The 12,177-nt window shown below is 46.5% G+C and overlaps 1 protein-coding gene across 11 annotated transcripts in view; it reads right to left on the bottom strand.

Moving 5' to 3' along the window:
• The window catches only part of LOC126980889 (uncharacterized), a 120,693-nt gene that overhangs the window by 34,191 nt on the left and 74,325 nt on the right, over window positions 1–12,177 (bottom strand). The window contains exons 1-2 of one of the 11 annotated variants that reach the window (XM_050831260.1): window positions 7,160–7,270; window positions 5,278–5,641 (exon numbers count right to left, since the gene is read on the bottom strand). The exons of 1 other annotated variant lie outside the window; for it this stretch is intronic. In XM_050831260.1, the coding sequence (XP_050687217.1) occupies window positions 5,278–5,558 (281 nt within the window). In that variant the 5' untranslated portion in view covers window positions 5,559–5,641; window positions 7,160–7,270. Of the gene's footprint in view, window positions 1–5,277; window positions 6,037–7,096; window positions 7,271–12,177 lie in introns of those variants that run through there. 9 more of the 11 variants (XM_050831254.1, XM_050831256.1, XM_050831252.1 and 6 more) reach the window with 9 other exon arrangements.

Raw genomic sequence — 12,177 nt, 5'->3', positions numbered from 1 at the left:
TTCCTAAGTAAGACTAAAAAGTAAGTGTTTTATAATAGTATAAGTTTCGAAAAGTATCTCTCTTTCTCACCCTTCCCTCCCTACACACACACACACTCACACACACACACACGCACTCATAAGTTCTTGTTCATTCCAAAACAGCGTTGAGGCGTCGAGCCGTGTATTACATCCAGCGAGCGCCTGCTGAATCTGGGCTTTGCGGTAAACCTTGAACTCACAGACAAAACTAAACTGGTTTCCTGTGAATCTCTCTCTCTCTCTCTCTCTCTCTCTCTCTCTCTCTCTCTCTCTCTCTCTCTCTCTCTCTCTCTCTCGTAAGCAAGAACAACGGTATTTGATGTTATCTGTTCCTGTTACGGGGGAAGTGAAAGTGCGTACCGCCGATCATATTGCATAAAGATACACGAGGGAGCAAAGCGCGGCTCACTCCATCAGGGCTTGTTCTTCCTCCTTTATGGGGACGGGGGATTGGGGGGGGGGGGGGTTAGGTAGCGGAGGGTAGCCTAGGTAGGGGAGGAGGGGAGTAGAGTGCTGCATAAGGATTCGAAGATGACATACAGGTTTCCGCAAGCCTCAAACGTGCTTGGAGATGATGTTTCCCGCTCCATAAGATTTACGATATCATAATTACCAAGATAAGAAACATTCATGGCTGTGGTATTCTTCACCGCTTGTAAGAGGGCAATAGGGAAGGTGAAACAAGCAAAGTTCGACTACAGAAAAATATCGTCAAAAAGCTTATAATTTTGTGTGAAACGGAGCCACAGGTGTTAGCAAAATGACCAGTAATTACACACTCTTGGACGTGGTGATGAAGGTGGTGGTGGTGGTGATGAGGGTGGTAGTGGTGGTGATTAAGGTGGTGGTGGTGGTGATGGAGGTGGTGGTGGTGGTGATGGAGGTGGTGGTGGTGGTGATGGAGGTGGTGGTGGTGGTGATGGTGGTGGTGAAGGTGGTAGTGGTGGTGATGTGGTGAGTGGTGGTTTGTCGACGTGGTGATGGTGGTAATGTTGATGAGATATCGATGAATTAAGTCTCTTCTATAATAATAATAATACCCTGCGAGGTGTCTGATAGCTAATTAAAATACCTGGGCAGTGGTGTCACCTTGATAATGAACCGTTTTCCCCCGGTGCCTTTCCTAACTTGTGGCCGTTAAATAGAAATACTACTTCAATGTTTTTTTTCTTCAATACAAATCACGTGGAATATCAGGAGTTATCAAAGTGAACCCGGACACTGTTGCCACCATAACCCATAACCCGATCCCACACCCTGACTACCGGAGACTCTCAGGTCGGGTATTCTTAGACCCTTCCGCCTCTTGCATCAACTATTTCTAAAGGCCAAAAAGAACATTGATTGGGTTCTAATGAGTATTGTTTTAGGTTCACGGTACAGAAGAAGGGTCATACTACCACCATCATCATCATCTTGCATCATCTATTTCTAACGGCCAAAAAGAACATTGATCGGGTTCTAATGAGTATTGTTTTAGGTTCACGGTACAGAAGAAGGGTCATACTACCACCATCATCATCATCTTGCATCATCTATTTCTAACGGCCAAAAAGAACATTGATCGGGTTCTAATGAGTATTGTTTTAGGTTCACGGTACAGAAGAAGGGTCATACTACCACCATCATCATCATCTTGCATCAACTATTTCTAAAGGCCAAAAAGAACATTGATTGGGTTCTAATGAGTATTTTTTTAGGTTCACGGTACAGAAGAAGGGTCAAACTACCACCAGGGTCATAAAACTACTCCCTGGAAACGCTCAAAACTCCTATACGAAAGCCTGTACAAAAGAAGGGTCAAACTACCACCAGGGTCATAAAACTACTCCCTGGAAACGCTCAAAACTCCTATACGAAAGCCTGTACAAAAGAAGGGTCAAACTACCACCAGGGTCATAAAACTACCGCTGGAAACGCTCAAAACTCCTATACGAAAGCCGGTACAGAAGAAGGGTTAAACTACCACCAGGGTCATAAAACTACCCCTGGAAACGCTCAAAACTCCTATACGTAAGCTTGTACAAAAGAAGGGTCAAACTACCACCAGGGTCATAAAACTACCGCTGGAAACGCTCAAAACTCCTATACGAAAGCCTGTACAGAAGAAGGGTTAAACTACCACCAGGGTCATAAAACTACCGCTGGAAACGCTCAAAACTCCTATACGAAAGCCGGTACAGAAGAAGGGTTAAACTACCACCAGGGTCATAAAACTACCGCTGGAAACGCTCAAAACTCCTATACGAAAGCCTTGTCGATTATGTGAACTTGGGCGTCGAAGTGTTTTAAATTATGGCCCTAAGTTAAACCGAATACAAAGGACGTTTAACATCTACGCCTATGAAAACAAACTGTACTTATTCATCACTTTAAAACCGTGTGAAGAACCTAGCATCATCTCCCCAGTGGTAACACTTTAAATAGCCAGGAATCTTTTTTTCAACCACAACAACACGCTTACTAAACACGCCTGCCGAGGTTATACGGGTCAAGTGATCACGTGGCGAGGCGGGTAATAGCGCTGTATCTAATCTCCAAGTCGACACGTTCGGCGAGACCTTTGCCACGTGTGAGACATCAGCTGATAGACGAAGTGTGCCGGCCAGGCCTCGTGTGCGTCTCCGAATGTAGGGAAGATATCAAAAGTTACGGGGTGCTTGAGAGAGTTGGGGGGAGGGAAGGGGGGGATGGGTGAAAGAGAGGATAGGGGTCACGGAAAGAGAGAGAGAGAGAGAGAGAGAGAGAGAGAGAGAGAGAGAGAGAGAGAGAGAGAGAGAGAGAGAGAGAGAGAGAGAGAGAGAGAGAGAGAGAGAGAGAGAGAGAGAGAGAGAGAGAGAGAGAGAGAGAGAGAGAGAGAGAGAGAGAGAGAGAGAGAGAGAGAGAGAGTGTGTAGCACGGAACGGTGAAAGCGCATTTAATGTAAAATAACGATAATGATCCTGATTGTAATTATGATAAAAAATAATAAGGTAAATAATGTTAATGACCCCCCCCCTCCCCCTAAAAAAGAGATGATATAGGAGTTATTCTTTGCTTTTGTCTATCTTGGGAACAGAGACTAGCGGGCTATTTTTTTCTTCACTCTTTATCTTGCCCTTGAGCTGTCTCCTTTGTTGTAAGAAAAAAAAAATCATATACTCATCACTTATCAAACAATGAAGACTCTAAGCATCAATAATAATCATCTTCGTCATCCCTGCCTGGAAAATAATATATAAACCGAAATAGCAATTTATAGAGGAATTTTACGAAGGGTTTCTGCGCATTAAAAAAAAAAAAAAAAACTCATAATTTCTCATCCACTTTAGTGCGTGCGACACAGCAACAGGCTTAGAAAAAAAACACACCTCATCCACTTAACCTTGGATGATACCTGTGATAGCCACCTTGACACGCTTCACTTGGCTTGTAACCACCTCGGAAGGCTTCTGTATCTATCTCTATCTATCTATCTATCTTTATCTGTCTCTCTATCTATCCATTTATCTCTATCTATCCATCTGAGGAAAAGTGGTGAGTAAATGGAGCGAGAGAGAGAGAGAGAGAGAGAGAGAGAGAGAGAGAGAGAGAGAGAGAGAGAGAGAGAGAGAGAGAGAGAGAGAGAGAGAGAGAGAGAGAGAGAGAGAGAGAGAGAGAGAGAGAGAGAGAGAGAGAGAGAGAGAGAGAGAGAGAGAGAGAGAGAGAGAGAGAGAGAGAGAGAGAGAGAGAGAGAGAGAACCAAGATGAGATAGACGGAGAGAGAGAGAGAGAGAGAGAGAGAGAGAGAGAGAGAGAGAGAGAGAGACAGTGGGCAGGGCAGGAGGGACATTTAACATCTATAGCTATGAAACAAACCGTACTTATTCATCACTTTAAAACCGTGTGAAGAACCTAGCATCATCTCCCCAATGGTAACTACTTTAAATCACCAGGACTCTTTACCCACAACAACACGCTTTCTAAACACACCTGCCGAGGTTATACAAGACAAGTCAAAGAGAAATCCATAAACAGAACAGGGCGAGTTAGACAGGAAGCGACAGAAGGGCATAGACGCATCACACACACACACACACACACACACACACACACACACACACACACACACTTAGGTGGCCCATCACGAAGGAAAGAACCAAAGGAAGGAAAAGTGAGGTAGGATTCATCAACCTACTTACGAGACCTGTTGTTAGTGAATCTTCTGGTAACTTCACCCCCGCCCCCAACTACGCACACCTATTTTGACAAGGCTTTCGTAGGCGTTTTGGGCATTTCCTGCGGTGTTTCTTGAATCAGCTGATGCAACTAGCCCCAGCGGGTCATGTCACAGCACCGAGGTCAAGAGGTGGCGCGTGGTAGCATGTCACATCGCAACCCTGCTGACCTGCCATTTTCTATCTACTTCAGAAACATTTTTTTTACAGCATAGGAGACAGCACAAGGGCACAAAAAAAGGAAACAACAATAAAAAAGCCCGCTACTCGCTTCTCCTGTAAAGAATCCGAAGAGGCGGCCGAAAGAGCAGTCAGTTACGTGATTACGTGAAAAGATGCTTAGATAATACACGAGTTCTGACCTTTGTGACCACTGACAACAATGACAATGACACAAGTTACTTAGCAGTTTGAAATGGGTCTCTCTCTCTCTCTCTCTCTATCGAAATGTCTTTGGTTCTGGTGATTTTTGGAAGCAACGTTGGATGTAATGTACACAGTTGGCGGACCTGTTATAAAATCTGATTCAGTTCCATTAAAATCCCTCAACATTGGCTGATTCAACCAACCCCATTCTCTCCTATGCAAGTATGTTTGTGTGTATGTATGTATGTATGTATGTACGTATGTATGTATGTGTATGGGTATGTCTGATGATAAGTAAGCATGTATGTCATATGTTTTCATGACGTTTATATCTGATACATTAGTTTCCAAGTTACAATACAGAAAACAATATAATAAGAATAATATCAACATTGAGAAACAGGTTCCCGTGGAGAGGCAGGTCCGGGGAGGAGAAAGGATAGCGAGAAAGTGCTTCTCATGGTTATCCCTAATTAAGACTCTTTGAAGAATTCCTATAAAAGGGTAGTATGTATGTCTCTCTCTCTCTCTCTCTCTCTCTCTCTCTCTCTCTCTCTCTCACACACACACACACACACACACACACACACACAAACACCCACCCATCTACTCATACCCCTCCCCCCACCCCCCCACCCCACACACACACATTCACCCCCCCACACCAAGCAGCCCAGCACAGCGGCACACTCACGGGGCAATGTTGGGCCTCTCTCCGCCGCCCTGCCTGAGCGGCTCTCCCTCGGACGGGTCCATTTGGAGGTGGCGGCGCGGGCTGCTGTGCCGCGGAAGATGCTGCACGATGTCTCCTTCCTGCTCCTGCTCCGGTTGCTCCTGGTGTAGTTGCTGCTGTGGCGGCTTTGTCTTTTTCGTCTTTTCTGATGCCGCCTTCAAGATCTTCTTCCCCTTAAGTGTTAAGAGGTCGATGTCCACCGTGACGGGGGCGTATCGCCGGGTGGACCAGATAGAGTCCATCTTGGCACCGAGGCCTCCTGATTCTCTCCGCCCGGCCGGGGGGGGAGCGGCCACCACACGTCCCTTTCACCTCTCACTTGGTCCTGTCACGAAAACATTACAGCGTCTTGCCGTCCCCCACACAAGAACTATATAGTGACGTACCGCAGCGACAGTGCTACGCAAAGTGGCTGTTTTCAAATTATTACGTCAGTTATTTTTCTTTATCCACTCATCTCCGCAAACTCATATATCTAAGAGTTGTTGTTGGTGGTGGGACAGACACTGCGCCTCTTTACTGTTCAAGAACCCGTGGGCGGCGGGCTCGCTGATCACAGCAGACAGGAGTTACCGTAACTCTTGACACTGGGGGCAACAATAATATTTATTTCCGTGCTTGGCCACACTCGCTAACATATCAAAAGCGCTTTGGCACACTCGGGGCAGTGTCTTCCTTGACTTATGTTAGTGTGGATGAGCCATTTTGTTCGGCTGAAAACTGTACAGAAAAAATCAATGCAATGTCAGTAAAAGAAAACTTAATGTTGCGAGGGACGGACCCACGCCAGGGTCACGGGGGAGGGGCAACGACCTCTTCCTCTTACAGGACTGCTACGAGCCATCCGATGATCCTGCTCAGTTTTAAATACACGGACGTTTTGGCCGCCCATCAGTGCCGTCAGAGGTTGTTGTGGCAATAAACTCCGCACCTCGCCCTCATCCCGCCCTCAGTGGTACGGAAGCTCCTCGCTTGCTATCTCCAGCCCACGAGTGATGAAGGGCACATTTGGTGAATATTACGAGCTTTTACTCTACAGCGAGGAGACTTGCTTTACCTGTGTATAAATCTACCACAAGCAATGACAGGGCGCGTCACTCAGAGGGCCGGGAAGAAGACTCCCTCTGACGACGGCACGTACTCTCCGAGGCTCCTAGCGTACGAGGGCGTCTTCCTGATGGCTGGGTCAATGAACATGCACACTCCGGCCGCCAGGAGGCACCCCGGCAATCACTTAAAACCCTTGCGAAAGTAACAAAATAAACACGACTGGCGAATCAAAACCGCACAGCCTACCAGTAGAATTGGCGTTAAGGTTTGTATTTACTGCTGATAAATAGGTCTTTGTACAGGTTTAATGCCCTATCCTTGGTGATTTAAGTGATGTTTACCTCGTTATCCTGCAGAGCCCTTTGTTATGTGCCTCTGAATCGACACAGACTTCCCTCAAACTTGACAGAGCAGAGTTATCACTAAGCCTCCCTTTCTTCAGCCTCCTCGTGTGCCGGAACAGCCGGGACAAGGCTTAGGCTGGAAATAACTCGTGTATTGGCAGAACAACCTCTCGCCGCGCGGCGGACGGAGAGCTGGACGCAATGGGAAGGAATCTTAGACGTTGTTTTCCTGCCGTTGGTGATTTTGAGACATTTAAATTCTCTATCTTCATTTTAGAACAATCTTGGTACCACTTCCCACACGGCAAAGCTCATTTCAGTACAGAAACAACTAATACTATTCACAGAGTCTCGTCGTGGCTACACCTGTACGGGCGTCCGCATACCTGTGTAGCCGCAGCACCCGGCGAGGGGCACGGTGCCGGTGAAACAAGGGCGTGTGATGTTACCTCCGTTACCGAGTTAGTGAGCCCGAGCGCGATAAGGCGAGCACAAGGACAGCACACAGAAACACGATCACGGCTCAGCACTTACTGACTGGCCGAAGCCTTTGGGCTCCGCGCGGACCAACTCCAACCACGTGTGTGTGAGAAGGAGGCACCGCCCACCAGGAAGGCCCCGCCCACTATCTAAAAGTCTCCCCCTGCCCCTACCTGTCCCACACCTCGCTCTGCTCTCTCCGCGGCGGTAACTTGTCTACACCTCAAGACTTCAATGCTTCTCAGGCCCCAAACAGGAAAGTCAAGAACCAACTCATGAACGGGCGCGCGTGATAACTCTACTCATCACAGTCATCAACCCCGCCCCTCCCAGGCATACCTACACTTTGGTCTTTCTCCGTGATGGCAACCTGTACAAGATTTCAATGCTCCTAAGACCCCAAAACAGGAAGGTAAAGTAACAGCAAGATCGGACGCGTGTGGGCACTATTCAGAGTGTGTCCCTTCCTTTCCCTTCCCGTAGGTATGCCCTGTTCTCCCCGCTTCTCATACCCCAAAACAGGAAGGTGGGCACTTTTCGGAGTCTGTCCCTTCCTTTCCCTTCCCACAGGCATACCTACATCTTGTCCTGTTCCCCTCGCTTCTCATACCCCAAAACAGGAAGGTGGGCACTTTTCGGAGTCTGTCCCTTCCTTTCCCTTCCCACAGGCATACCTACACCTTGCCCTGTTTCCCTCGCTTCTCATACCCCAAAACAGGAAGGTGGGCACTTTTCGGAGTCTGTTCCTTCCTTTAACCTCCCAAAAAAGGTATACCTACATTTTACTCTCCGCGGAGGTAACTTTATGCATCTCAAGACTTAATACTTCTCATGCTCCACGTAAAAAAGCAACTTATGAACCGCCGCTTGTGGTCATTCACCCCGAGTCCTTGTTACCCTCATTATGCCATGTCGCGAGCCCGGTAACCCACATCACCAGCGGCTTAATGCGATGACAGGCCGAGGTGTCCCGTGGAGGCAGCGACGGACCTTAACCAGCCCATCACGACGCAAGGAGGTGCCGCGCGGATCAATGACCGGGGTGAAGGAGACGAACACTTTAAGTTGATTAACAATATTCCTGGACATGAAACTTGGCGCGCCAGGTGAAAATACATGAATCAGATAATCGATCATGATAGACAGACAAACAAGTAGATTGGTATATAGCAAGCTAGCATGATATTAGAACATATTTTTCAATTTTTTTCTCTCTCTCTCTCTCTCTCTCTCTCTCTCTCTCTCTCTCTCTCTCTCTCTCCCCCCCCCCCACCACACACACACACACACACACAATTATATATCCACATGTGTAGAAATGAAAAAAAATGAATAAAAGACTTTTCTGGAGCACTTTTCCATTAAAATGATTGCAATAATGAAATTGTGATTAATGCGTCTTTTTTCTCAACCTTAGCTGCGTCTATTAATCTCATTTAATCTGTCTTGTATAACGAACAATATTAAGAAAAAAATACTTATGTGTATAGTGCATCATGGGCATTAAAATACTAAAACATAACGCTTATTTCCATATTAAGTAGAGAATAATCAGCAGAAGCGGGAAAAAGGTCACTCTGTAGTGTTGCCGATCTCTTTGGTGACGGCCAGCACCTTTGGACACGACACAGGTGATGGCGCATGTGACAGCAAGGAGGTGTGTGATATCCATCCGCTAACTGGAGCTTTGGTGACTCACTTCGTTGAGCTCTTCGCTACAGGCACGCAAGGTTATATGATTAGCTGGGGCGGGTCGGTCTCTGTCTATCTGTCTGTCTGTTTGTCTGTCTGTCTCTGTGCCCTTTGTCTCAAGCACTGCCACGGCGCTTCGACACCCTCGTCACGTACGCGCCACACGGAGGGCACCGCCGCAAACTAGGCCTACGCTAACTTCTTGCGTCATTGTGGTAAGCCTCGATTTCACTGGCCCTCATTTATTCTCTCTCTCTCTCTCTCTCTCTCTCTCTCTCTCTCTCTCTCTCTCAGGTCTCAGGTCTGCAAGAGTTTGATAGAAATGACTGAATCTCTAACCTAATGAATCAGTAAGTGCCTCGCCTCCTCGTTGCGTCATTACTTTCAGAACATCGTCATCAGACTTTAAAGCGGTTGTCATGCGCCATCAGGTAGGACAACGCGGATCAGCGCTGGGTTGTCAGCATGCAGACAGCGTTCACAGCACCAATGTACATTTTACAAAGGAGCTTATTACTGCTATATCACGTTAATTGCCTGGTCCAGTGGTTATCAACACATTCACGCTCCCTACACCTGTACCCACACCTGTTTCTTATGCTTACACAATTTCTCCGCCCCGACGCCGAACGTAATCATGTGATAAAGTGATACACTGTGGCCGTGTATTATCTATATTTCACGGTCAGAGTATATAACAAGCCATAGACTCTGAACAAGCGTATATCACACAGATACTATAGTCCGTACTTGCTGCGAAATAAAGGTTTTAAGCAGTCTATATCAATAATTTTGTATTACGTATTGCATATATAAACACCTTTATCAAAGCTTTCTTTTATCCATCTGGAATTTTTAGATTAACTTTGCGATAAACAATATTCACTGCCTGAGGTCAATGACCCAGACATTTTTTTTGGGCTGCACTCTACAAACTCTCGGGACGCCGCCTGCCGCGCTTCGTAACGCCGCTATGGCCGTGCAGCGGTGGAATTGCACGTTAAACACTCCGCGTTTGAACATCATCACGAACACTGTAGATTATCATTACTGTCGGCCGCCTCCGTGCAGCGACGAGGGCGAGGATATTTTCGTTGTTGTTCGTTTGTTTGTTTGTCTATTTGTTTGTTCCATTACCTTGTCTGTCGGTCTGTCCGTCACACACACACAAAAAAAAAAAAAAAAAACCGCATTGATATTAGCCACCAAATCCTTGGGTGAATAGCGAAAACTGAGACATTTTGAAAAACTTCGATAAAAAAAAACCTGAACGACGCGGCTAAATTAAAAACTGAATGAATGAAGGAGGCCATATGAATAAAAAGCCTTCAGGGAGCATAACATGAGTGCTTCAGAGGGCGGCGAAAGCGGCTGTTAGAGTATTTAGCTTGCCGGCATCCCCCGTGCTTCCCGTGGGTACCCGGAGGGGCTTGGGAATGGCCCGGACTAGGCTTGGCTTCCTGCTTCCCGCGGCCCGTTACCGATAAAATCAAATTAAACCTAACTGGATAATGGCGACATCAACTTTCAAAACAGAAATTTATCGAATAAGGCGGGAAGTACGTAGTCTTTGGAACAGCTATCATCATTATTACTTGATCATTATATTACTAATACTAATACCAACACTAATAATAGCATTTTAAATATACTGGTACTATTATTTCGTCATCTGAGCGAATAGTAACCACTCTCAAAACGCAAAGCGGAATGACACACCGCATCATTCTTCCTTTCCGGATCACGCTATGATTGTTTGGATTCCATTGCATTTTTTCTTATGTTTGAAATGTTCCCGCGACCTGAGTCATATTTGGAAAGTTTCGTTTAGTCGGCGCAACATCCGTGGTCATATGCCGGAGAGAGACAGGAGGGGGAAGGAATTATAGAAGGGAACAGACCCCAGGAGACGGGACACAACCCCCGATTAATACCTGGTACCCATTCACTGCTGGGTGGACAAGGGGCGTAGGGTATCGGAAAAGCCGCCCAAATTTTTCCACTCCGCCCGGGATTCGAACTGGCCTCATGGTATCTGTCCGTCTGTTTGTAAGTCCGTCTCTCTCACGGAGGGTGTTCAAGTTGGGGTCGAGTATTTTGCTGATGTGTAGAAAAAGCCATGAATCGAGCATCTGTTTTTCGTAGTGTTATTGACGACGGCGAAGGGGATGACCTCACCTCGCCTGCAAAAGTGTGGCGCTCACAGCTAACAGAAAAACAAACTCAGAGAAAAAAGAGAGTGAGTCAGCAGGGAAGCAGCAGATTAACCCGAGCGATGAAGTGAGGGAAAAAAAAACATGCGTAAAAATGTGACGGTGAAGCTTTAAATATGAAGATAATGAGATAAATTTTTAACGGAATCAGAGCAGCGTTGACATGCTGACCCAAACACTAAGTATGGCGCCTGACAGGTCTTGCTCGAGGCTGGCAAAAAACTTAAACTTTGATAATTAAGTGAAGGAAGAGAGAGAGAGAGAGAGAGAGAGAGAGAGAGAGAGAGAGAGAGAGAGAGAGAGAGAGAGAGAGAGAGAGAGAGAGAGAGAGAGAGAGAGAGAGAGAGAGAGAGAGAGATTTCATCCACCCCATCCACCCCACCCTACCACACTTACACACACTTACGAAATTAAGTAAACAAATATACAACAAGCAAACAAAAAAAGACCTCCAATATGCAGTTAGAGATGACTGATGGAAGCTAACACACACACACACACACACACACACACACACACACACACACACTCGCTCGCTCGCTCTCCCGCTTGCTCCATCCCGCCGCTGCGAACATGTATTCTTACAAAGCAACAGCAAGGCATAACTCGCAGAGCTGCCTGGGCGTTACATCAGGAGAGGCAGCGGCGCAGCAAGGAGTCGAAGCATAAATGAACACCCGAGACAGCAAAAACCTACGAACTGGGATGGAAAAAAGAGAATCGCATAAGAATGGTGAGCTTTCTGTCTCGTGGCGGTTCGGGGGAAAGTAAATTTTGGCTAACAGGAAAGTAAAAGCGACGAGGAGGAAATGACGCAATGAGACATGCTTGGAGACGAGAGGGAAAACAAGCAATAGGAATGGTACGAAATGACATACAAACAGAAGGTTCAGAATGCGTATTGAAAGGATGATTGGGATGGAAAAGGGTGATGACGAGGAGGTAAAGGAAGATCATAAGGGCGTGAAGGAGCGGTAGAAGATGATAGGAGACGGTGGAAAGGTAAAGAGGGGAATGAGGATAAGAGAAGAAGAGAAGGAAGAGGAAGATAATAAGGCCGAGAAGGAGAGATAAAAGATAAT

This window comes from Eriocheir sinensis, chromosome 45 (assembly GCF_024679095.1).
Source record: "Eriocheir sinensis breed Jianghai 21 chromosome 45, ASM2467909v1, whole genome shotgun sequence".
NCBI lineage: Eukaryota > Metazoa > Arthropoda > Malacostraca > Decapoda > Varunidae > Eriocheir > Eriocheir sinensis.
Note: the sequence above shows the minus strand (reverse complement) of the source record. Positions and strands in the feature narration are given on the sequence as shown.